At 41.4% G+C, this 27,744-nt stretch overlaps 1 protein-coding gene across 4 annotated transcripts in view; it reads left to right on the plus strand.

Annotated features, from left to right (window-relative positions):
* The window catches only part of fbxo15 (F-box protein 15), a 65,658-nt gene that overhangs the window by 572 nt on the left and 37,342 nt on the right, over window positions 1-27,744 (plus strand). For 2 of the 4 annotated variants that reach the window (XM_072570648.1, XM_072570651.1), the window contains exons 2-4: window positions 337-438; window positions 9,112-9,216; window positions 10,243-10,485. In XM_072570648.1, the coding sequence (XP_072426749.1) occupies window positions 337-438; window positions 9,112-9,216; window positions 10,243-10,485 (450 nt within the window). The remainder of the gene's footprint in view (window positions 1-336; window positions 439-9,111; window positions 9,217-10,242; window positions 10,486-27,744) is intronic. The other 2 variants (XM_072570650.1, XM_072570649.1) reach the window with 2 other exon arrangements.

Here is a 27,744-nt window from a genome sequence, read left to right on the forward strand (position 1 = left end):
CTGATGCATTGGATTTTCAACGTTTTGTAGTGGTTCCTTTACAAGTTGTGTTCAAGCTGTGATGCCCCTTAGCTTCTTAACTATTCACTAAAGTGTTTTTAAAAGCACTATCGTGGTGCAATTTAATTTGCTGAAAAAGATGTTCACAGTTTCATAGTTTTTAAAACGTTTCTTGTATTAGTAAAGTATTTAAAGTAGACAAAATAGTATGTGTATTTCTTGATTGCAGTTGCTTGACCTAAGTCTTGTTGCATGTTCAAACTGTTAAGGATGATATTTTTGAGGGAAGAATTCTATTCCACATTTTGTTCAATTACTTAATGCTGCATGTTTTAGATTTGGATATGACTGGAATTTGAGTCTGCCCTCAAGGACCTTCCATTTAAGTCGAACTAAAGGTGGTAAATTGAGATCTGCAAACATAATTACAATTGAGAGGTTAGTAAGACCAATAGCAGCAATAAGCTCTTGCAAAGTTTCTCCTTTCACTCCAGTATGTTAGAGTTCTAAAATGTATTGGTTTTCAATAATGCTTTCATCCACTTTAGATGAAATTGGCAGGTTTTTTTCCCCCCTACAATTGATTGAAGTTTTGAGGATTGTCCAGACTAACTTATTATATGTGGCCTAATAAAAGGCAGTACATGGGGAAAAAATAAGCACTACCGCAGTTAGGCAGTAGTGTGGGAAGGAAAAAAAAGAAAAAAAATTTTAAAAAAAGGAAAAAAAAGAAAAATAAAAGGCAATACAAGTAGATGGCCTAAAAACTTTTGCTTTTACTAGTGTACATTGCTTTTCTTTTCTAACTGATTAGGAATTTAGATAATGTAAAGGTGTCCATTTGTATCTGCATTGTCTCATTTATAATTACAAAATGTGTGAAGTATCTCCCTTGTTATCATTTGTACTTGGATACTGCTAGCTAGAGGCAGCCTGAGAATTTTGTCAAGCTCACCTTTATGTACACAGTAGAAATTGTGAATTTAACTGCTTGTCCATATTCAAAGTTTCACACAGCATACCTGTTTAAACTTAAAGACACTACAGATTATTGCAATCTATTAAATGATTGGCATTCAGAAAAGGTGTACTTTGTAATGAAATTACAAACTTAAGGCAAAAATATTCTAGGACTCATGACAATACAATGGATTTCTTGCTTTCATTTGTTGACTTGATGGCTCTGTTCTGTCAATGCAGATTTATTGCTTACAATTGAGATCTGTTTTTGTGATTGCACCTTGTATTATCTTCCTGTCAATTCTAGATTGTATACAAGACCATATGAGAAGTAGAAGCAGGAATAAGCCATTTGAGTTCTAGATCTGCTCCACGTTTCAGGGAGATAGTGGCTATTCTACATCAGTATGTGTATTTGTATTCAAAAATCTAGCTGTCATGACTTGAATATGCTCAGTGACTAAGCATCTATCAATATTTGCCATAGTGAGTTCCAAAGCTTTGCAATTATCGAAATGAAGAAGCTGTTCTCATCTCAGACCTAAATAACTGACTTTCTTTTCTGGGATTTTGACCCCTAGTTCTATTCGAACCAGCCAGCAGAAATATTTGCCCTACATCTATTTTGTTAAGCCTATTTGTATGTTTCAGTGAGATTTCAAAATAGAATCATAGTGTCATACAGCACGGAAACAGACCCTTCAGCCCATGGCTTTGGCTATTTACTTTATCTATGCCTCTCTTGATTTTATAAACCTCTTTAAGGTCATCCCTCAGTCTGCTATGCTCTCTGGGGGGAAAAAAGTCCCAGACACTCCTTAGAACCCGAGCCCTCCAGTCTTGGTAACATTGTTGTAAATCGTTTTTGCACCATTTCAGTTTAAGAACATCCTTTCTATAGTAGGGCAACCAGAATCGTATGCAGTACTTCAAATGTGTCCTTACCAATGTCTTGCACAGCCATAACAGATGCCCCAAAACCTGTACTCTGTGCTCTGACTTGCTGAAGGCAAGCCTACAAAATACCTTCTTTACCACCCTATCTACCTGTGACCGCACTTTCAAGGAACTATGTACCTACATCCCTAAGTGTCTCTGTTCAACAACACTACCCCCGGCTCTACCATTAACTGTTGAAATCCTGCTGTAGTTTACCAAAATGCAACACCTCACATTTATTTAAATTAAACTCTATTTGCTATTCCTTGGCCCACTGGCCCAGTTATCAAGCTAGCATTATATTCTTAGTTAAACTTCTTCGCTGTCTGCTATACCTCCAATTTTGGTGTCATCCACAAACTTACTAACTATGCCTCCTGTATTCTCATCGAAATCATTTATATAAATCAAAAAAAGCAGCGGACTCAGCACTGATCCTTGCGGCACACCTCTGTTCATTGGCCTCCAATCTAAACAACAACTCTCTACTACCATTCTGTCTCCTACTGTCAAGCCAATTTTGTATTCGATTGACTAGCTGTTTCTAGATCCCATGTAATCTAACATTACCAGAGTCGAGAATGTAGTGCTGGAAAAGCACAGCCAGTTAGGCAGCATTTGAGGAGCAGGAGAATTGATGTTTCAAACGTAAGCTCTTCATCAGGAATTCTCCTGCTCCTCGGATGTTGCCTGACTGGCTGTGCTTTTCCAGCACCACACTCTCAACTCTGATCTCCAGCACTTGCAGTTCTCACTTTCTCCCTTCTAACCTTACCAGTCTATTATGCGGAACCTTGTCAAAGGCCTTGCTAAGGTCTATGTAGACAATGTTTACCACTCTGCCTTGATTATCTTCTTGGTCGTCTCTTCAAAAAATTCAGGTTTATCAAACGTGATTTTCCGCGTATAAAACCATGCTGATTATCCCTAATTAGTCCTTGCCTTTCCAAATGCATGAGGATCCTGTCTCTCAATCGCCTCCCAACAATTAACCCACCACTGACATCAGGCTCACTGGTCTATAGTTCCCTGGCTTTTCATTTGCCCATGTCCCTTTGCTTGCGAGCAGCCTCCTTCAACCAGCTTTTGAAAGTTCCTGTTGAAAACCATTAAAATTGGCCTTGATCCATTTTAAAACTTTAACTTGTGAACCAGACTTATTCCTTTCTATAACTATTTTCAAACTAATAGAGTTATGGTCACTAGATTAGATTCGATTACAGTGTGGAAACAGGCCCTTCAGCCCAACAAGTCCACACCGACCCTCTGAAGAGCAGCCCACCCAGACCCATTCCCCTACATTTAACCCTGACTAATGCACCTAACACTACGGACAATTTAGCATGGCCAATTCACTTGACTGTGGGACATCTTTGGACTGTGGGAGGAAACTCGATCACCTGGAGGAAACCCATGCAGACACTGGGAGACTGTGCAAACTCCACACAGACAGTTGCCTGAGACGGGAATTGAACCCAGGTCCCTGGTGCTGTGAGGCAGCAGTGCTAACCACTGAGCAACCGTGCCGCCCCTAGTCACTAGTCACAAAGTGCTCCCCCAGTAACACCTCAACCACTCGCCCTGCCTTATTTCCCACGAGGAGGTTGAGTTTTGCTGCTTCTCTGATATTGATTGAAAGTTTTCTTGAGCCTGCTTAACAAATTCCTCCCCATCCATTAATACTTGGGCAGTTCCCGTCTATGTTTGGAAAGTTAAAATCTGGTACTACGACAGATTTTATTCTGACAGGCAGCTGATATTTGCTGCTCAATTTCCTGTTGACTATTAGGGGCCAAGAGTACAATTCCATCATTTATTTCTGTTTCACCCAAATAGCTTCATTGGATGACTCCCCCAGGGACATCCTAACTGTGTATTGCTGTGATATTTTCCTTAATCAAAAATGCCACTCCTCCATCTCATCTCCCCTTCTATCCTTCCTATGGCATCTATACCACTGAACATTGAGCTGCCAATCCTGTCCCTCCCTCAGCCATGTTTCTGTAATAGCTATGATATCCCAGTCTTTCATTTCAATTCATGCCCTAGGTTCATCTGCCTTACCTGTCAAGCCACTTCCACTTTGGATTTTTGGTCAGGGGAGGTATGCTGGATTTAGAAGCTGTGTCAGGCAAGATGGGAAGAACCTTAAGAAGCTGACCTGTTTCCAAGGTAGCGTGGATAGATAACCTACCTGGGATTCTGTGACTGTGTTCAAATTTTAAAAATCAAAACATAAGACCTCAGTCCTGCTTGCACCCTGTTACAACTATATTCTATGTTCCATCCATGTCAACATGTGCCCCTGCACACCCTTTCTCCATGGCTCTTCTTAACCGTGTGCCATCTATGCCCATGTACTGCAAGCACCTCATTAAGGCTTCTTCCAAACCTGTTAATTCTATCACTTATAAAGTAAAGTGCAGTGAAAATACCACCACTTGCAAGTTCCTCTCCAAGTCGTGCACTGTTCCCTCATTGTTGCTGGATCAAACTCTGGGAGCTCCCTCCTTAAATGCACTGTAGGTGTTCATACGTCCAAAGATTGCAGCTGTTCAAGAAGGCAGATCACCACTTTTTTCAGGGCAATTTTTATGGCTACGTCCCAAGAACAAATGAAGAGAAAATCCGCAAGTATTCATGCATGTAGAAAACAATACAATTCTATTAACATTTTATATTTCGGACTACACTGTTGAGAAAAGCCATGATTTGGAGATGCCGGTGTTGGACTGGGGTGTACAAAGTTAAAAATCACACAACACCAGGTTATAGTCCAACAGGTTTAATTGGAAGCACACTAGCTTTCGGAGCGACGCTCCTTCATCAGGTGGTAGGGGAGGGCTCAATCCTAACACACAGAATTTATAGCAAAAATTTACAGTGTGATGTCACTGAAATTATACATTAAAAAATTGATTGTCTGTCTGTTAAGCCTTTCATCTGTTAGAATACAGTAATAGTTTCACTTCTTTCATGTGTAAATCACAAAACTTTTTTTTGCAAAGTTGCATTCTCTGGTTAGCTGTTAACAATAGTCATAGCTAGACAATATGTTGAAGGTGTTGGCCCCCTGTGTTCTCTGTCTATGCCATGATGTTTAGGTTGATTCTAATGTAAAAAGTGAAATAATGGAGTTTTACGTAAATTCATGCAGTTTTTGAGCTCAGAGTTCTACATGAATGCATGCAGTTCTTGAGCAAAGTACGATATAACCCTGCAAGTACAAATTCACCCCACAAAATGTGTGTGTCTGTGTGTGTCTGTGTGTGTCTGTGTGTGTCTGTGTGTGTCTGTGTGTGTCTGTGTGTGTGTCTGTGTGTGTGTCTGTGTGTGTGTCTGTGTGTGTGTGTGTCTGTGTGTGTGTGTGTCTGTGTGTGTGTGTGTCTGTGTGTGTGTGTGTCTGTGTGTGTGTGTGTCTGTGTGTGTGTGTGTCTGTGTGTGTGTGTGTCTGTGTGTGTGTCTGTGTGTGTGTGTAGTGTGTGTGCGTACGTCCCAAGGTCCTGGTTGAGGCCCTTCCTCAAGTATTCGTACCAATAAGTCTGGGTTGAGGTAGTCAGGGTCATTCTCTTTTGAACAAAGGTTTGAGGGAGATTTGATAGCAATGTACGAGGTAATGGATTAGTGGTGCTGGAAGAACACAGCAGTTCAGGCAGCATCCAAGTAGCTTCGAAATCGACATTTTGGGCAAAAGCCCTTCAGGAATAAAGGCAGTGAGCCTGAAGCATGGAGAGATAAGCTAGAGGAGGGTGGGGGTGGGGAGAAAGTAGCATAGAGTACAATGGGTGAGTGGGGGAGGGGATGAAGGTGTAATCCAGGTAGCTGTGGGAGTCGGTGGGTTTGTAAAAAATGTCAGTGTCAAGTTGGTTGTCATTAATGGAGATGGAGAGGTCCAGGAAGGGGAGGGAGGTGTCAGAGATGGTCCAGGTAAATTTAAGGTCAGGATGGAATGTGTTGGTGAAGTTGATGAATTGCTCAACCACCTCGCGGGAGCACGAGGTGGCGCCAATGCAGTCATCAATGTAGTGGAGGAAGAGGTGGGGAGTGGTGCTGGTGTAATTACGGAAGATCAACTGACTTGACACTGACATTTTTTACAAACCCACCGACTCCCACAGCTACCTGGATTACACCTCTTCCCACCCTACCTCTTGCAAAAATGCCATCCCGTATTCCCAATTCCTCTGCCTCCGCCGGATCTGCTCCCAGGAGGACCAGTTCGACCACAGAACACACCAGATGACCTCCTTCTTTAGAGACCGCAATTTCCCTTCCCACGTGATTAAAGATGCCCTCCAACGCATCTCGTCCACATCCCGCACCTCCGCCCTCAGACCCCACCCCTCAAACCGTAACAAGGACAGAACGCCCCTGGTGCTCACCTTCAACCCTACAAACCTTCGCATAAACCAAATCATCCGCCGACATTTCCACCACCTCCAAACAGACCCCACTACCAGGGATATATTTCCCTCCCCACCCCTTTCCGCCTTCCGCAAAGACCGTTCCCTCCGTGACTACCTGGTCAGGTCCACGCCCCCAAACAACCCACCCTCCAATCCTGGCACTTTCCCCTGCCACCGCAGGAACTGCAAAACCTGCGCCCACACCTCCTCCCTCACCTCTATCCAAGGCCCTAAAGGAGCCTTCTACATCCATCAAAGTTTTACTTGCACATCGGCTAATATCATTTATTGTATCCGTTGCTCCCGATGCGGTCTCCTCTACATTGGGGAGACTGGGCGCCTCCTAGCAGAGCGCTTTAGGGAACAGCTCCGGGACACCTGCACCAATCAACCACACTGCCCCGTGGCCCAACATTTCAACTCCCCCTCCCACTCTGCTGAGGACATGGAGGTCCTGGGCTTCCTTCACCGCCGCTCCCTCACCACCAGACGCCTGGAGGAAGAATGCCTCATCTTCCGCCTTGGAACACTTCAACCTCAAGGCATCAATGTGGACTTCAACAGTTTCCTAATTTCCCCTTCCCCCACCTCACCCTAGTTCTAAACTTCCAGCTCAGTAACTGTCCCCATGACTTGTCCTACCTGCCTATCTTCTTTTCCGCCTATCTTCTTTTCCACCTATCCACTTCACCCTCTCCTCCTTGACCTATCACCTTCATCCCCTCCCCCACTCACCCATTGTACTCTATGCTACTTTCTCCCCACCCCCACCCTCCTCTAGCTTATCTCTCCACGCTTCAGGCTCACTGCCTTTATTCCTGATGAAGGGCTTTTGCCCGAAACGTCGATTTTGAAGCTACTTGGATACTGCCTGAACTGCTGTGCTCTTCCGGCACCACTAATCCGGAATCTGGTTTCCAGCATCTGCAGTCATTGTTTTTACCATGCACGAGGTAATGGCAGGTTTGGATAAGGTAGAGGAAGAAAAGGTGTCCTGATTAACTGATGTTGCAAGGACTAGGGAACATGGATTTAGGGTTTTGTGCAAGAGATTCAGGGGAAAATGTGAGAAGGCAATGAGTGATAATGGCCTGGAATCTCCTGTTTACAAGGTAATGGAATCATGGATGATGAATGATTTTAAAAGGAAGCTAGGATGATCATGAAGAAGTTAGACTTGTAGGACTTGGAGGTAGATTGGTGGAATGGAGCTGTCAGGCTTGCTCCATATAGTGCTGGCATGGATTCAATGAGCTGAATGACCTCCTTCTGTAATGTGAATGACACAATTTTGTTATGAATACTTCACACATGCAACTATGCTTTATTTATAGATTTCTTTTCCTATTTTCCTTAATGTCAGTGATGCTTCACCTGTTCACCTGCTTGCATATTTCTCTACTTGCTTTTGAAATATAAAGCTCTGGCTGAAGAGTCGTCATCCACAATAATGGGTTCAAGAACATTAAAAGTAGAAGCAAGATTAGGCCATCTGATCCCTCAAACCTCCTTTGCCATTTAATCAGATTGTGCTGATTTATTTTTAACCTTAACTTGTCTGCCTGATCACTTTTAGAGCAGAGATAAGGTGAAATGTTATGATTGAAAGATCTGTGAATCTTTAGATTCCTCTACCTTAGAGGGCTATGGGTACTTAATCTGTTTTCACCTGATAACGTTTTGGACACTGAAGTTATCATAGCCTATGGAATTAGGTGAGTAAGTGGAGTTGATGCATAGATTCAGCCATAATCTTCTTAATCGTCAGAGCTTGTGTTGCAAGAGCTTTGTCTATTTTAGCAAGATCAGACTTGTTTCATAGCATCTTGCAAATGATTATTTGGTTGTATAAAGCTTAAATATTGCTAAAAGAGACACAAAGTCAAAGCTTTTCATTTTGCAGTTCTGGAATTACGGTGTCTATCTTTTTAAAAAAAACAGTTAAAGCATTTGAAATGCAATTTCCAATATGGTAAAAAATTAAATTTATGACTGTGTCTCCAATATTTTTGTTTATTACCTAATTCTCCTTAGAAACTTTGGTTATCTCTCTTTACAATGCTAATTAATTGAGGGTCAGGCAGCATCCAAGGAGCAGGAGAACCAACACTTCAAGCATCAGCCCTTCATCAGGAATGTGTCTTGTGGCCCAAGGGGGCTGAGAGATAAATGGGCTGGGGGAAGGTAGTTGGGAATGCGATAGGTAGCTGAAGGTGAAGGTGAGGGTGAAGGGTGATAGGTCAGACAGGATAGGTGGGCGGGAAGATGGACAGGTAGGACAGTTCAAGAGTTCCATCACGTCCTGAAGCAGACCCACTACTACAGCCACATCTCCTTCAGCACCTACCTCTTGAACTGTCCTAACTGTCCATCTTCCTTCCCACCTATCCGCTCCATCCTCCTTTCCAACCTATCACCTTCATTTCCCTATCGCATTCCCAGCTGCCTCTCCTCTCTCTCCCTCCTCTTTTCCCCCCCACCCCCACACACACAGACACACACGCACACTCTCATTTATCTCTCAGCCCACTTAGGCCACAAGCCTCATTCCTGATGAAGAACTTATGCTTGAAACATTAATTCTCCTGCACTTCAGATGCTGCTTGACCGGCTGTGCTTTTCCAACACCACACTCTTCAACTCTGATCTCCAGCATCTGCAGTCCTCACTTTCTCCTAACTAATGAGGGCTTTTGTTTACTTTGCCTTTGAGTACTGTTTAATATATTCTTTTTCATCCAAATGAGGCTTTGTATTGGATTGTCTTAAATCATTCTACAACATAACAATATGAAAATTACTTCTAGCTTACCATGGGAAGTTCTACAGCAAATCTTTTCCTACTTGGATATATCATCCTTATTGTGTGCAGGCTGTGTGAGCAAGTCCTTCTATCAGGTAGCTAATGACAAGTAAGTGAACTAAAAAGTGAGCAAACATCGAAATACAAAATCATATATCGTACATTTTAAGCACACTGCGGTACTGAAGTTCAGCAATTTATTTTAAATGAAATCTGAAATATAGTTTACTTTGTATGGTGGAGTTATCGCTATTTAGATGTTCATGGGAAATCAAGGGCACGACTTGCATGATTTTCTTTGGTTTTGACTGCACACAGATAAACAAGATTTGAGGGGTGGAGGGACAACTGAAAGTGGAGGCAGAAAATTTAGAGCAAAGGAAAGGATCTAGAATAACAAGGGATTTGGGAAAAGTACCTAGAAGCATTATGATTTAAAAATTGTATTGGTTGACGAGGCATTAAATTATTTTCACAGTCTTAACTTTTCATTCTTTAATTTTCATGTTTTATATTTGACGACTTGAGTTTGTTTTAAAAAGGAAGAACTTGGCCTATTTGTTAAAGTGTTTGATTTCTTAGCTGGCACAGATATCTGAAGGGACACTTATTGTATTAGAAATAATTAAAATTAAGCAGTGCCCAAAAATAATTCAGCCTCTGTCATGCAGGCATTATTGTAATGTTGCAATCTGCCTTCTATTTTTTATAATTTAGTGATTTGTATTATAGAAGTATGTTTGATTTTTATTAATCTTTGCTAAGTGGCAAAGTGTTTTTGTTTTGTATCATTTTGGATTGTATTCATTATTTATCATAGTCACTTGAGACCTGAAATTGCACCACTGGGCACTAAGAAGCTTGATATTTTCATTGTAAATTCTCTTTGCTACTTAATGTAAATAGATCAATGTCTCTGAAGCAGCAGAAAGAGGAGTTTTATCAAAATTGTTCAAGCTTTTGTGTGTGAATAGCTCAGTGTAATTTTGAGGCTGTTATGCCTTATTTTGCCATATTCATTTCCAAATATTAGTAAAATTAAGTTGACATTTATATTAGTGTGTAAAACCTACTTTTTAAAATGTGATAGAGGAATAATAAGTATATGTTATTTTATGTTTGTATCATTTTCTAGTTTAATTTGGCATAGAATCTACTGCAGGTATTTTGCATGTAAGCGAAATGCCTGGAAGCCCAGGGGTGTAGCCATAGCTACTGAGAAACTAAGCAGAATTACAATCCAGGACTGCCCAACAGGATTCTGGAAAAAAGAGTACATATCCAAATGTGCAGGTCTGGGCACAAGAAGAGTGGGCCAGTTGTTGAAATCCATCAACTGTTATACAGGATTGCCATCCAAGTACAAAGAAGCTGTGAAGTAAGCAAACACTTTCAGTACCATTTTGAAATAGGAAACTTAGAAATACCTGCAAAAGGGAGATAATGAATTTAATATTTGATCTTGAAAATGTTGAGTTTAGCAATTATCATTTCCTCCAATGGTCTTTGTTTGCAGATTTTTTTGAATAAAAAGCAATTTTATGGATGTGATGTGAATTAATTCCGTATTGATCCCTTGAGTATTACAAACGTTAAAGACATTTTTCTTAATATGTGAATTCCCACTCAGATATACAATGTTTAATTTTAGAATCAAATTTGAATTGCTTATAGACATTCCAGCTAGAGAAAGACTCAAAATCCATACTGTTGTACATTGTGTTGGATGATCAGCCATAATCATCATGAATGGTAGAGCAGGCTTGAATGGCTTATTCCTGCTCCTATTTCCTATGTTTCTATGTACTATTTTGCATTAGATTTGCTACTGTCAGAATGCATTGGGTATTTGTTGAAGTTACCATGTAACGTTAGATTACATGATGAAACATATAGTATTGCAGTCATTTTAACTGATAAAGCAATGTACTATGAGTGTTTCCTTGGTGTTCATAGCAACATGCTTTCAACATTACTGACAAGTAACAGTGTCTCTGCAGTACTACTGTATTGGTTGCTACTGTATGTAATATTTGTCCCCTTATTTAAAGATGTGAATGCTTTAGAAGCAATTCAGAGAAAATTCACTAGATTACTAGTTAAGTGATTTGTATTTGTGACTTCTCTTGTCTATATGGCTCATTCACTCGTGCCCAAATTTGCAGAGCCATTGAAAACCATTTAAACATTTAAAGCAAATTATAAACCTAGTGTCACCCTGTGGATGATTTTTTAGATTTTCTTTTCAGAATTTTATTTGGACCTGGAGTAATAATTACAAGAGTGATAGGTGTCTAGCCTCAAATATTTGTAGCACTTTTAGGATACTATAAGCTTCCTGTTACTGGAAATATTGACTTGTGGAATTTTTGTTTTAGTTTTAATATAAACAAAGGAAAGACTTGGAGGTAATTTTAGTTTTTTTTCCTTAACTGGTACTGTGGAAGAGATCATGTTTTTGTAACATTTCTTTTTCCAGAAACAGTTTTTTTTTCAAACAAAAGCTTTTGTAGAAGTGTGTAATGTTGTAAGTTGTTGAGCCAATTCAATGTGCTTTTTACATCTTGATGCACAAAATCGGGTTTAAGAGTTGATGGCTAAAGTGGTGATTATTCTACAAGCTTCTATATCTTGCAACATCTGAAAATATTTAACACGAACAAAATTGTTGTGGAGTCTGAGAAATATTAAACAATAAAATATTCAACAGGTCTGGTAGCATCTGTGGAGCAAAGCTACGTTTATATTTCAGGTCGGTGAACTTTAAGACTTTCTGTTTCGGTCAACACAGAGCCAGACCTGCTGAGGAGTGTTTCTGTTATTTTCTATTTTTGTTTAATCTAAATATATAACATAAGGATTTTCTTGTCTGCTGTTTGTTATCAGCTCTCTTAACAGGAGTAAGTCATTCAGGCCTTCTCAACAGCTTCACAAATCCTGTGTTGTCAAACTTATCTGATGCTGATTTATGAATAGAAACAGGAGTAGACCATTCGGTCCCTTAAGCCTGCTCCACTCATCTAGATGATGCTTAATATCTACTTCAACGTGCAAATAGGGCATTATCCCCATATTGCTTGATGTCATTAGTGACTAGAAATCTACAAATCTATCTTGAACTGAAATAACTCCATAGAAGCTGTCACCAAGTCACCCTTTTGTTGAAATGAAGAGAGACCTTGACACTGATTCAGCTCCATCATAGCCAGCCCTCAGACTGAACAGGAGCCTTGACACTCCTGTTCTTATATTCTCCTGTTTATTTTTTGTTCTTTAAAGCCCCACGAGACAGCAGTAGTGCTTATTTTCCCCAAAGCATGTGTGTAAGTGCAGGGACTCAGTAAGAACACCGTGCAAAACAATTTTATTCAACATTCCCGTGGCCAGGGAACCAGTAACAAGGAAAGCTTGGTAATGGCAATGCTTATGTGAAAAACAAAGTAAAGGGGGAGGGTAGGGATCAAAGCAAAATAGAATTGGAGGGGGAAATAAAGCACTCCACTTCTCGTGGTGCTGATTAATCCCTAAAGGCATGGAGACTGTTGGTGGGTATTGCATGCTCCCTCTCCAAGGACACCCAGGCTCGACATATCCACGGAGGATAGGCAGCCAAGTCAGCTGAAATGACCCCCTCTCTGTGGCTGGCTGCCTGGACCTGTTTATAGCCAGTTTGGCTGACATTCCTATTCTTCTTTTTTTAATCTTGGTTTTTTCTTTCTTTTTCGTGTGTGTGTGTGTGTGTGTGTGTGTGTGTGTGTAGGTGTGAGACACAGTGAAAGACAACAGGTATACAAATCTTTATTCAATTTCCACTACCAGGAAGAACAGAAACACCCAAGTGGCCACTGACAAGCAGTGCCTTTCTCAGAGGGCAATTCTGCGTGATCAAACACTCTTCTTTTTCTTTAGAGCCAGCTCTCAGCGTGTAAAGGATGCTTGACATTCCTTATTTTTTACAGAACCTCTGGCACTCCTTATTTTTTATACCCCCACACTACCACCTAACTGCAGTAGTGCTTATTTTTGCCCCAGCTCCCATGTTGTGTGTGTGCAGGTGTGAGACACAGTAAAAGGACACAAGCCAGTTCATTTTGTTTTGGAGGTTCTTCTGGGGCACCTCAGCTCAGTCATGTTGCTGAAATTCTGCCTCTGATATGCATGGTGTGTAACGCACATCAGCTCACCTCTTGTGCTGTGAGTACCTCAAAAGAAATTAATTATCTTCAGGCAGCAAAGATAATGAGGTGGCAACATCTGCCATTTCCATCAGATTTAACCTGCTGTGGAGTCTTTTCCCCATTAGCAATTCTGTTGGAGCTATCCTGTAGTTGCATAAGGAGTGGTCAAATGATTAAATAGGAACCGGGACAGTAAAGCTGTAGGCTGCTGTGTAAGCCTGCCTTCAATGTTTGGACTGCTCTTTCTGCCGGATCATTACATGATTGATGGTAGGGAGCTGTCCTTGTATGTTGAATATCATTTGACTTGATGAACTACTCAAATTCCCTGCTGACCTGTTATTTGTGATCAACATTTTCAGAAGCCCGTGTATTGCAAAAGATGAATGCAGTTTTTCTATCATTGTCCCTGTGGTTTGCAAGTGAACTCTATGCACATTCAACCATTTGCAGTGGGGGTCCATAGTGACTAAGAACATTGGCTATGCAGGTCCTTTCATTAGTTCAATGTGCAACCAAGTCCATGGTTTAACCAGTCATTGCCACGAATGTGGGGGAGCTGCAGGAAGTAATTTTTGTTTGGCTCTCTGGGCACTGCCCTACTAATGCAGCTATGTCTGCATCCAATCCTGGCTACCAGACAATTTTGCCAACATATTCATTTTGGAAACGCCTGGATGACCCTGGTGGAATTAGTTGGTTTCTCCGGGTCCAGGAACGTTTCAGTTCTGGTTGTGATGGCCCTTTAGTTTTTCTCCATCGCCACCAGCTGTTTCAGTTTTGCCAAGACCGGATCTTTCTGCCTTCAAAAGCAGATATTGTCAGCTGTGACTGGAAAGGTGTCCAGAAAATTTACAACACTTACAGACACTTCCAGTTGTGGTACCATCAATGGTGTATCTGCCAGCCGGAGGCAGATCAACACAACCACATTTGCTACATGGTTTCCTGGATGGTATTCCAACTTGTAATTATAGGCACTTGGTACTAAAGCCCACCGCTGAATTTGACTGCCTTGTGGCACTTACTGTGGGTGGCACTTACCTCTTTCAGTAGAGGTGAACTGACCTGTCGGGCTTTACAATCATTACATCTGGTACTGCTTAAACTGCAAACTGGACTGGATGGGTGATTCCTTTGTTCTCCAACCTTCTGATTTCTGCCTATACTTTTGCCCGTTAGGCAAATGGCACTGGTTGGCCTTTGCAGAATCGTGGAATTGCTTCCTGCTTAACAAGGTGACCTTGACTCCTTTGATAGTCCCTAGACCTTCCTGAAGAATTTATGGGTATTTAATTAGAACTTTACTGTCTTTCTAATTAAAAAGATTTGAGCCATTCGAGCTGAATCTTTCAACCAATTTCGACCCACTGAGCTTGGGTCTGAGCCTCTTACTAAATTAGCCACTTTTTAATGGTTTCATCATTAATCCCACATACTAAACGGTATCTCAGCATCTCATTAAGGGTTAAATCAAAGTCACCCGCTTCTCCCTGTCATCTTGCCCTAATTGAAAATCCCGATTATGGATTGCCCTGGTTCTTGAATTGCTGAGTGAAACCAATAGCATCTCAGATTTAGAGTTTGCTTGGGGCCATAATATTCCTTAACTGAGTCCAACTCTTGAAAAGTTTTAGTATCTGGTGCCTCAGAAAGCAGGATCCTGACAATCAAAAAAGCTGCATGGAGAATTATTTGTTGCTTTTCATCTGCCCCAATGTAATTTTCCCAGAAAAAATAATTCATTCTTTCCATATATTTCCCAAATAACAGCATGGTGTCAAAAATGTTTACCCCATCTAAAAGAAGACTCTTGTGAATGAATTTATTCAGAAGCGTGCTTTTCTCTTTTCCTCCCATTGAAATAAATCCCCAGAGACTGGTATCTTATCACTTTTTTGTTTTACATGTGGAGAGTCTTTGACACTGATCCAGCTCCCTCAGAGCTAACTTTCAGGGTGAACAGAATATCTGACATTCCTGTTCCTGTCTATCAGCTGAGGTTCCCTGAGAGAAGTGCTAATCTGGTCCAATCAAAGAACTCCTATTCTAAGAAGTCCACCTGGCTGACTTTGTTACAGAACATACTTGATAACTGAGCTTTCACAGCCCTCTCGGGATATAGAATTTCAGAATTCCAAAGATTCTCCCTTTGAGTGAAGACATTCCTCCTCATCTCAGCCCTAAATTTTATTCTGTAACTCTGTTTCCTAATTCCAGAGCTCATAGTGAGGGGAAGCATTCTTTCTGCATCTACCCTGAGTGTTCTTCAAAGAATTTTGCAAATTTCTGCAAGTTTGGAATTGACAAGAATTAGAGACAGATAATCCAAGCCCTCGCCAGTCTGCTCACCGTCTCACTAAAGGATAGTTCTGACATCTTTCCTTGGGCAAAGGGACCAGGACTACATTCAATATACTTGGTACCATTTCACCAGCATCTTGTATAATTGAAGCTTATTGCTCTTATATTCTAATATTGTTGTGATAAAGTCTAACATTGCTTGCTGCACCAGCGTGCTAGCTTCTACAGATGTATGAATATGGATCTTTTGGCATCAACATTTTCCAATATCTAGTAATTTATGAAATATTCTTGCATATCACTTCCTCCTGCCAAAGGGGATAACCTTACTCTTATTCACATTATATTTCATCTGCTATGCTTTTGCCCACATACTCAGCCTGCCTAAACCACCTTGGAGCCTTTTACATCCTCACTGCTTGCATTCCAACCAAGTTTTGTATCATCTACAAACTTAGTAATATTACGGTTGATCCCCACATCCGAATAATTGATTTTAATTTGTGAGCTGCTGGGTCCCAAACACTGATCCTTGCTGTACCTCACTGGTCACCAATCTTAGAATGGCACATTTATTCCTGTACTGTGTTCTCTGCCTGTTGACCAATTGTCAGTGCATGCTAATATATTATCCCCTGCCTATGTGCTTTACTTTGTTTACCAAATGCATGAGTAGGACTTAAACATTAGCATTCTGAAAATTCAAATATACCACATCCACTAGTTTCCCTCATCAACTCTAGTAGTAACAACCTCAACAAACTCCCATCAGGTTTGTCAAACATGCTTTCCTCTTAAATTATTTTCTAAGTATAGAATAATCAAGCTATTTATATTAGTCCTAATATTTTCTCTTCTACTGGCATTGGACCAACAAGTCTGTTTTCTTTCTCCTTCTTGACATTGGGCTTACATTTATAACTTTCCAATCTGCAATCATCATTGCAGAATTAATGGAAGTTTCAAAACTTGTTTCACCAGTGCACCTACTATATCTGTAACCCCCTCTTTTAATATTTTAGAGTGAAGGTCATTTGATCCTGGGGTTTTGTCAACTTTTAATAACTTCAATTTCTCTAGTTTGATTGTTGATAATTGCTCAGATTCCCTGCAATGAAACTGTGCATACCAAACATGTTGCAGGGACAGAAACAACATGTTCTACAGCAACTGATTCTGTTCCCTTGCTGCCCCTGGCTAAACCAGATTGTTTTTAACATCTACATCTTATTTGAAGTTTTGCTGAGTCTCTAACCTCATTGTCTACCATAAAATCTGTCTACTTCTGCCCGTAATGTCGGCTATTCAGTGTCTGCCTTAAGTAATCTGCAGAAACCCTTATCCTTTCTTTTATATATGAAGGATCAAGAATAGATCACTTGGCATTTAGACCTTGATCCACCGTTCAAGAAGATCACAGCTGATCTGCTTTTCATTTCAGCTCTACATTCCTGCATATCTCTGACCTTTCATCCCTTGATCACCAAAAATCTATGCTTCTATGCTTTAAACATATTTAAAGAGTCTGTATCCACTGTCGTTTGAGGAAGGGAATTTAAAAGACGCTCAACCCTTGGAGAAAATATGTTTCCTCATTGCTTCTGAATGGGAGCTCCTTTATTTTAAACTGACCCTGAGATGTTTGATTCAGTTATGTGGAAAATTCTAGAATAAGTTTAAGTTAGGGAGGTTATTAAAGTTTCCAGAACAAATAATAGGAGAAAGTTGGGATCAGGAAAGAGTCACAAATCTAACTTGAGGCATGGTAGGTGAGGGCATAATTAAGAGAAGGGGGCAGTCAACCAGGATTGAGGGTGTTGTACTTAAATGTTCGCAGTATACAAAATAAAATTAAATAAGTTTGTAGCTTAGTTGTAAATTGGCAGGAATGATGATGTGAGTATCACAAAGGCGTGGCTGCAAGGGGATAAGGACTAGGAACTGGATATGGGCCGAGTGCTGGCAGGTGGATCTAGATTGGGTTGGGATATCTGGTCGGCGTGGACAGGTTGGACCGAAGGGTCTGTTTCCATGCTGTACATCTCTATGACTATGACTATGGAATGACAGGTCTAGCCTATGAGGAACGGCTGAGGATACTGGGATTGTATTCGTTGGAGTTTAGAAGATTAAGGGGAGATCTAATAGAGATGTACAAAATAATACATGGCTTTGAAAAGGTGGATGCTAGGAAATTGTTTCTGTTAGGCGAGGAGACTAGGACCCGTGGACACAGCCTTAGAATTAGAGGGGGTCATTTCAGAACAGAAATGCGGAGACATTTCTTCAGCCAGACAGTGGTGGGCCTGTGGAATTCATTGCCACGGAGTGCAGTGGAAGCCGGGACGCTAAATGTCTTCAAGGCCGAGATTGATAGGTTCTTGTTGCCTAGAGGAATTAAGGGCTACGGGGAGAATGCTGGTAAGTGGAGCTGAAATGCGCATCAGCCATGATTGAATGGCGGAGTGGACTCGATGGGCCGAATGGCCTTACTTCCACTCCTATGTCTTATGGTCTTATGGACTCTATATAACTGAATATCCAAGGACACTATCGATATGACAGACACAGTGGCAGGGGTTGGGGTTCCCTCGTTGGTAGGAAATGCAGTTTAAATCAATCACAATAAGTGATGTAGAGTCAGAAGACATAGAATGTCTGTGGATAGAGTCGAAGAACTGTAAAGGATAAAAGACCCTGATGGGAGTTATGTACAGGTCTCCTAGCAGTCATCAAGATGTGGTGAAGAACATATAAATCAGAAGATAGAGTATGCTTGTAAGAAAGACACCATTACAATAATCATGGAGGTCTTCAAATGCAGGTACACTAAGGAAATCAGGTTGGTAGTCGATCTCAAGAAAACTAATTCATGGAATGTCTATAAGATTTTTTAGAGCAGCTTGTGTTAGAAACTGAGGGAACAGGTAATTTTGGCTTGGTGATACATAATGAGGCAGACTTGATTAGGAAGCTTAAGATAAAGAAATCCCTTCAGGGCAGTGACCTTAAAATGATAGAATTTGTCCTGTGCTTTGAGAGGGACTAGTTATGATCAGATGTAAAGGATTGCAATTATAGAGTCAGATGTACATCATGGAAACAGATCCTTTGGTCCAACCCGTCCATGCTGACCAGATATCTCAACCCAATCTAGTCACACCTGCCAGCACCCAGCCCATATCCCTCTAAATTCTTTCTATTCATATACCCATCCAAATGCCTCTTAAATGTTGCAATTGTACCAGCCTCCACCACTTCCTCTGGCAGTTCATTTCATACACGTACCACCCTCTGTGTGAAAAAGTAGCCCCTTGGGTCTCTATTATATCTTTCCCCTCTCATCCTAAACCTATGCCCTCTAGTTCTGAACTCCCCAACCCCAGGGAAAAATACTTTGTCTATTTATCCTATCCATGCCCCTCAATTTTGTAAATCTCTATAAGGTCACCCCTCAACCTCCGACGCTGCTGGGAAAACAGCCCCAACCTATTCAATCTCTCCGTATAGCTCAAATCATCCAACCCTGGCAGCATCCTTGTAAATCTTTTCTGAACCCTTTCAACTTTCACAACATCCTTCTGATAGGAAGGAGACCAGAATTGGATGCAACAGTGGCCTAATCAATGTTCTGTACAGCCGCAACATGACCTCCCAACTCCCGTACTCAATACGCTGACCAATAAGGGAAAGCAAACCAAATACTTTCTTCACTATCCTATCTACTTGCGACTGCACTTTCAAGGAGCTATGAACCTGCAATTTGTTCAGCAACACTCCCTAGGATATTACCATTAAGTGTATAAGTCCTGCTAAGATTTGCTTTCCCAAAATGCAGCACCCACATTTATCTGAATTAACCTCCATCTGCCACTTCTCAGCTCAGCCCATCTGATCAAGATCCTGTTGTAATCTGAGGTAATGTTCTTTGCTGTCCACTACACCTACAACTTTGGTGTCATCTGCAAACTTACTAACTATACCTGTTATGCTCTCATCCAAATCACTTATGTAAATGACAAAAAGTAGAGGACCCAACACCGATCCTTGTGGCACTCCACTGGTCACAGGCCTCCAGTCTGAAAAACATCCCTCCACCTCCAACCTCTGTCTTCTACCTTTGAGCCAGTTCTGTATCCAAATGGCTAGTTCTCCCTGTATTCCATGAGATCGAACCTTGCTAATCAGTCTCCCATGGGGAACCTTGTCGAACGCCTTACTTAAGTCCATATAGATCACATCTACCATTCTGCCCTCCTCATTCCTCTTGGTTACTTATTCAAAAAACTCAATCAAGTTTGTGAGACTGATTTCCCACACACAAAGCCATGTTGACTATCCCTAATCAGTCCTTGCCTTGCCAAATACGTGTACATCCTGTCCCTCAGGATTCCCTCCATTCGCCATCTATTTCCCTACATTCTATATCTTCCATATCCTTTTCCACAGTAAATACTGATGCAAAATACTTGTTCAGTATCTCCTCCATTTTCTGCGGCTCCACACAAAGGCCGCCTTGCTGATCTTTGAGGGGCCTTTTTTTTTCTGTAGTTACCCTTTTGTCCTTAATGTATTTGTAAAAACCCTTTGGATTCTCCATAATTCTAATTGCTAATGCTATCTCATGTCCCCTTTTTGCCCTCCTGATTTTCCTCTGAAGTGTACTCCTACTACCTTTATACTCTAAGAATTCACGCAATCTATCCTGTCTATACCTGACATATGCTTCCTTTTTTTTCTTAACCAAACCCTCAATTTCTTTAGTCATCCAACATTCCCTATACCTATCAGCCTTTCCTTTCCCCCTGACAGGAATATACTTTTTCTGGACTCTCGTTATCTCAATTCTGAAGGCATCCCATTTTCCAGCCATCCCTTTACCTGCGAACATCTGCCCCCAATCAGCTTTTGAAAGTTGTTGCCTAATACTGTCAAAATTGGCCTTTCCCCAATTTCGATCTGGTCTATCCTTTTCCATCACTATTTTAAATCTAATAGAATTATGGTCGCTGGCCCTAAAGTGCTGCCCCACTGACACCTCAGTCACCTGCCCTGCCTTATTTCCCAAGAGTAGGTCAAACCTTGCACCTTCTCCAGTAGGTACATCCACATACTGAATCAGAAAGTTTTCTTCATCAGAAATTCCTCTCCATCTAAACCTTTAACACTATGGCAATCCCAGTCTATGTTTGGGAAGTTAAAATCCCCTACCATAACCACCCTATTATCCTTGCTGATAGCTGAGATCTCCTTACAAGTTTGTTTCTCAATTTCCCTCTAGCTATTAGGGGGTCTATAATACAATCCCAATAAGGTGATCATCCCTTTCTTATTTCTCAGTTCCACCCAAATAACTTCCCTGGATGTATTTCCAGAAATTTGTGCAGCACCGTGGCACAGTGGTTAGCACTGCTGCCTCACAGCGCCAGAGACCCTGGTTCAATTCCCGCCTCCAGCGACTGACTGTGTGTGGAGTTTGCATGTTCTCCCTGTGTCTGCGTGGGTTTCCTCCAGGTGCTCCGGTTTCCTCCCACAGTCCAAAGATGTGCAGGTCAGGTGAATTGGCCATACTAAATTGCCCGTAGTGTTAGGTAAGGGGTAAATGTAGGGGTATGGGTGGGTTGCGCTTCGGCAGGTCGGTGTGGACTTGTTGGGCCGAAGGGCCTGTTTCCACGCTGTAATGTAATGTAATCTAAAAATATCCTCCCTCAGTAACCTGTAATGCTATCCCTTATCAAAAAAAGCCACTCCCCCTCCTCTCGCTTCCCTTTCTATCCTTCCTGTAGCATTTGTATCCTGGAACATTAAGCTGCCAGTCCTGCCCATCCTGAGCCATGTTTCTGTAATTGCTATGATATCCCAGTCCCATGTTCCTAACCATGCCCTGAGTTCATCCGTCTTCCCCGTTTGGCCCCTTGCATTGAAATAAGTGCAGCTTAATTGATGAGTCCTACCCTGTCCCTGCCTGTCCTGACTGTTTGACTTGCTTCTGTTCTCTACTATACCAGTCTCAGATTGATGTCTTTACTCACCTTTCTCCCCCCACCCCCCCCCCACCTTACTAGTCTAAATCCTCCCGAGCAGCTCTAGCAAATCTCCCTGCCAGTATGTTAGTCCCCTTCAAATTTAGGTGCAATCCGTCCTTCTTGTACAGGTCACTTATACCCCAAAAGAGATTCCAATGATCCAACAATGTGAATCCTTCTCCCATAAACCAGCTCCTCAGCCATGCATTCATCTGCTCCATCCTCCTATTCCTGCCCTCACTAGCTCGTAGCTCCGGGAGTAAACCAGATATTACTACTCAAGGACCTCCTTTTAAAATTCCTGCATAATCTCCTTTCAGAATTTCAACCTTTTCCTTTCCTATGTCGTTGGTTCCAATGTGTACAATTACCTCTTGCTGGCCCCTCTCCCCCGTGAGAACATTCTGCATCCTCTCAGACATCCTTGATCCTGGCACTAGGGAAGCAATACAACATTCTGATTTTTTGCTGAACAGGCAGAAACGTCTGTCTGTACCTCGGACTAGAGAGTCCCCTAACACAATTGATCTCTTGGAACCTGACGTACCCCTCATTGCATTAGAGCTAGTCGCAATACCAGAAACTTGGCTGTTTGCGCTACGTTCCCCTGCAAATTGATCACTCCTATATTTTCCAAAACAAGGTACTTGTTTGAAATGGGGATAGCCAAAAAAGGCTCCTGCATTAGCTGCCTACCTCTCTTACCTTTCCTGGAATTAACCCATCTATGTGAGTGTATCTGAGACTTCCCTCACCCCTTCCCTATAACTGCCATCCATCGCATACTGTTGCTGTTGCAAATTCCTCATTGCCTCTAACTGTCTCTCCAACCGATCCATTCGATCAGATGTGATTCACAACCAACAGCATTTGTTGCAGATGTAATCCACACTAACCCTTAACCTCTCTTTAAACCCCCACATCTGACAAGAAGCACATATCACTCTCCTCAAGGCCATTTTTGCTCCTTCACAATCTACAGACCCAGAAATTAACACCGTCTTATTCCTCTACAAAATACTGCCTCAGGTTAAATTAATAGGTATGGCTTGTATTTTAAGCTTAATCAAGAGACATGTCTCAAAAAAACATATAATCAAGAAAGAACACACTCTACTCATTTTTGCAGACTTTCTGTAGGCCACACTTAAAAAAACAATTCACTTATCTGTTTCTGTGCTGTGAACTTCACCCAAACAGTTCCTCCAAGATCAATTGTAAACTTCATTGTTTGTTAATTTTCCCAGATGCACTCCGATGTCCAGCGATACATAAATTCAAATAGCAAAGGCAGTAATTGTGCAGGTACACTGGTGTCAGTTTCTTTTAAAGACATTAGGGAGTTGCTGGCTAGAGTTGATTGGAAGCCTAGCAGTGATGACGGTAGAGCAGCAATAGCAGGAGTTTCTTTCAACAATTTGACAGCATAGAAGAAATTCATCCCAAAGAAGAAACAACATATTAATGGGAAGATGAGGCAACCATGCCTCTCGAGGGAAGCAAGGGACAGTATAAAGCATACAATGTGGTGAAGATTAGTGGGAAGCCTTTTAAAAACTAGCAGAGGATAATGAAAAATGCAATACGAGAAAAGAAGATGACATGAGAATGAGCTAGCTAGTAATATAAAAGAAGACTGCAAAAAGATTGTTTAGATATCGGAAAGGTAAGATGGAGGCAGAAGCGTACATTAGATCACTAGAACATAAGGCTGGAAGAACTAGGAATAGTGAGCAAAAATGGTGGAGGAACTGATTAGGTACTTTTCATCAGTTTTCACAGTGACAGACATCAGGCAGCATACCAGAGCTTCAAAACAATTCAGGGCGAAGTGGTTAGTATAATGGCCATTACTAAGGAAAATGTTTTGGGAAGCTGAAATGTCTGAAGGTGGATGAATAACCTGGATCAGATAGATTACATCCAGAAGGAAATAGCTGAGGAGGTTGTAGAGGAAATGGTGATCTTTCACGTATCACTAGAGTCAGAGGAAAGCAAAGGACCGGAAATTGGCTAATATAACACTCCTGTTTAAGAAGGTAGGAAAGCAGAAGACAGGAAAATATAGGCCGATTAGCCTGACCATGGTCATTGTTGAGATCTTAGAGTCCATTATGAAGGATGAAATTGTGGAGTACTTGGAAGTACATGGTAAGAAAGGACAGAGTCAGCATAGCTTTGTTAGGGAGAGGTCATGCTTGATAAATTTATTAGAATTCTTTTGAGGAGGTAATGAGCAAGTTAACATAAGCCGAGCCAGTGGATATAATCTATTTGGATTTCCAGAAGGCCTTTGACAAAGTGTCACACAGGAGACTGCCAAATAAGGTAATGAACCCATGGTGTTAGGGACAAGGCACTGGTATGGGTAGAGGATTGGCTGACCGGCAGAAGGCGGAGAGTAGGAATAAAATCTTTTTCAGATGGCATCCGGTGACCAGTGGAGTCCCATAGGGGTCCACGTTTGGACTGCAACTATTCACCTGATACATTAATGTTCTGGATGAAGGAACTGATGGCATTGTTGCTAAGTTTGCAGATGACACGAAGATAGGTGGATGAACAGATAGTGATGAGGAAACAAAGAAACTGCAGAAGGACTTGGACAAGCTTTTAAAGGAGTGTTAAGAAGAGCAAGGAGAGGACATGAACAGTCTTAGCAGGTAGAATGAAGGAGAACCCTAAAGCTTTCTATAGGTATGTGAGGAATAAATGGGTGTCTAGGGTAGGAATCGGGCCAGTCAAAGACAAGTGGGAAGTTTGTGCGTGGACCCTGTGGAGATCAGAGAGGTGCTAAACGAATATTTCTCATCTGTTTTCACTGCGGAAAAGGAGAATATTATAGAGGAGATGAATGAAATACGGGATATTAGACTATAAAGGACCGAGGTTAGTAAGGAGGAGGTGTTACCAATACTATAAGGAGTGAAAATAGACAAATCTCCTGGGCTTGGTGGGATTTATCCAAGGATTCTCTGGGAAGCTTGGGAGGAGGTGTTAGGGCCTTTTGCCTTGATCTTTGTCTGCAGGTTTAGTACCAGAGGACTGCAAATGCACTATTGTTCAAGAAGGACAGTAGAGATGACCTAGGTAATTATAAGGATTATAAGAGAGAGGATTTATAATCATCTAGCAAACAATAATTTGATTGCAGATAGTCAATATTGTTTTGTCAAGGGCAGATCATGTCTCAGAAACCTCATTGAGTTTTTTGCGAAGGTGACCAAGCATGTGGATGAAGGTAGGGCAGTGGATGTGATATGTATGGACTTCAGTAAAGCCTTTGGTAAGGTACCACATGGTAGGCTGTTGGAGAAAATGCAGAGACATGGGATTGAGGGTGATTTAGCAGTTTGGGTTAGAAATTGGCTTTCTGTAAGAAGGCAGAGTGGTGGTTGATGGAAAATATTCAGCCTGGAGTCTGGTTATTAGTAATGTGCCACAAGGATCTGTTTTAGGGCCAATGCTGTTTGTTATTTTTATAAATGACTTGGACGAAGGCTATCAAATGATACTAAAGTTGGTGGACTGGCGGACAGTGTGGAACAATGTTGTAGGTTGAAGGGGGACTTGGATAAACTGCAGAATTGGGCTGAGAGGCGGTAAATGGAGTTGAATATAGATAAATGTGAGGTGATTCACTTTGGGAAGAATAACAGGAAGGCAGAAAACTGGGTCAGTGGAAAGATTCTTGGTAGTGCAGATGTACATAGATCCCTGAAAGTTGCCACCCAACTATTAAGAATAGTACTGTTAAGAAGGCATACGTGGTTAGGTTTTATTGGTAGAGGGTTTGAGTTCTGTAACCGTAATGTCCTGCTTCAACTGTACAAAACATTAGTGGAATATTGCATACAGTCTGGTTGCCCCATTATGGGAAGGATGTGGAAGCACTGGAAAAGGTGCCTAGGTGATTTACCAGGATGTTGTCTGATTTGGAGCGAAGGCCTTATGAGGAAAGGCTGAGCGACTTGGGTTTGTTCTCATTGGAGAGAAGAAGGCTAAGAGAGGATTTGATAGAGACATACAAGATGGTCAGAGGATTAGATAGGGTAAACAGTGAGAGTCTTTTTCCTCGGATGATGACTTCAGCTTGTACGAGGGGGCATAGCTACAAATTGAGGGGTGATAGATTTAAGACAGATGTCAGAAGCAGCTTGGTTACTCAAAGATTGGTAAGGGCATTGATTGCCCTGCCTACCAATGTAGTTAATTCAGCCACATTAGGGATATTTAAACAATCCTTGGATAAGCACGTGGATGATGATGGGATAGTGTAGGTGGTGGGCTTCAATTGGTTCACAGGTCGGTGCAACATTGAGGGCCGAAGGGCCTGTTCTGCACTGTATTGTTCTGTGTCCTATGTTCTAAGCTAGGAGAGTGGTTAAAGAAGTAACAGATGGAATACAATGTGTGAATGTATGTACTTTGTTGGGAAGAATAGAGGTACAGACTATTTTCTAAATGGAGAAAGGCTTCAGCAATCTGAAGCACGAAGGAACTTGGGAGTCCTAGTTTAAGTCTCCCATTTGGCAGGTAGGAGAGCAAATGCAGTGTAAGCATTCATTTCAAGAGGTCTAGAATACAAAACCAGAGATGAACTGCTGAGGCTGTCCAAGGCTCTAGTGAAATGGCATTTGGAATGTTGTGAGCAGTTTTGTGTCCCTTATCTAAGCAAGATGTGCTGGTGTTGGAGGGACTCCAGAAAAGGTTTACAAGAATGATCCTGAGGATAAAAGGCTTGTCATATGAGGAACAGTTGAGGACTTAGATCCTGTAACTGATAGAGTTTAGAAAGATGGAAGGGGATCTGATTGAAACTTGCAGAATACCGAGAAGCCTGAATAGACTGGACATGGAAAATATGCTTGTACTAACAGGAGAGACTATGATCCAAGGGAACAGCCTACGGGAACGGATGACATTTGAGGACTGAGATGAGGAATTTCTTCAGCTTGAGAGTGGTTACATTGTGGAATACATTGCCACAGAAAAATGTGGAGGCCAAATCATTGAGTGTATTTAGGATAAAGATAAGTTCTTGATTGGTAAGGGATCAAGGGTTACAGGGAGAAGGCAGGAGAATGGGAATGAGAAACATAGTCTGCTCTTCCATTTGATCATGGCTGAGCTGAGTGCGATGAATGGCCTAATTCCACTTCTACCATAGCCTTGTTGTCTAAACCTTCTCTGAACTTCTGTAAGTTCAGTGACTAATACCGTACATGTACTCCAAATTCTGTCTCACTAATGCCCTGTGGAGCTGAGTATGATTGCATTCAGAATCCACCTCCCAATGTACTTTTGGCTAGTCTCCCACATCAATGCTTTTGGATTTGGAGGGGGCAAAGGGTGTACTAGTAATATCATTAGACCAGTAATTCAGAGTCCCAAACAAAAATTCAGTGGAGTAGAAACAAAAAAATTGGAGAAACTCAGCAGGTCTGGCAGCATTTGCAGTGAGAGAAAGAGTTAATATTTTGACTGTTCTTCAGTTTTGAAGGAGAGTTGTATTGGACTCAAAGCGTTAACTCTGTTTCACTACAGATGCTGCTAGACTTGCTCAGTTTTGCTGATATTAATTGTTCACATTTCACTATGGCAGTTGGTGGAATTTAAAATTCAATTATTAAAATCAGGCATATAAAGCCAGCCTCCGTGATGTTTATCAAAAGCTATCATGGATTGTTGTTTGAAAACCTCGTCTCCTTCACTGACTTTGTTTAGGGAAAGAAATCTGCCATCCTTACCTAATTTTTGTCTGCACGTGATTCCAGAATCAGTAAAGCAGCTGACTCTCAAATGCCATTTGAAATAGCTTATCAAGTTATATATTTTAAAGATCATTAAGGATGGTTTACAATTGCTGGTCTTGTCAGTGACACCTATATTTCATGAAAAAACAGTTTTGTAGGACTAGCTATTTTACATTTGCACTTCGTTTGTCAGCCCTTTAAGGAACCACTTCAAGTATTTTCTATTCCAATGTCTGTTGGTGTTATCATCATCCTTGTTTCTTAGCATAAAAAGATATAAATATTTATTGTTCATCCACTTATAGTCATAGAGATGTACAGCATGGAGACAGACCCTTCGGTCCAACCCGTCCATGCCGACCAGATATCCTAA

Source organism: Chiloscyllium punctatum, chromosome 5, assembly GCF_047496795.1.
Source record: "Chiloscyllium punctatum isolate Juve2018m chromosome 5, sChiPun1.3, whole genome shotgun sequence".
NCBI lineage: Eukaryota > Metazoa > Chordata > Chondrichthyes > Orectolobiformes > Hemiscylliidae > Chiloscyllium > Chiloscyllium punctatum.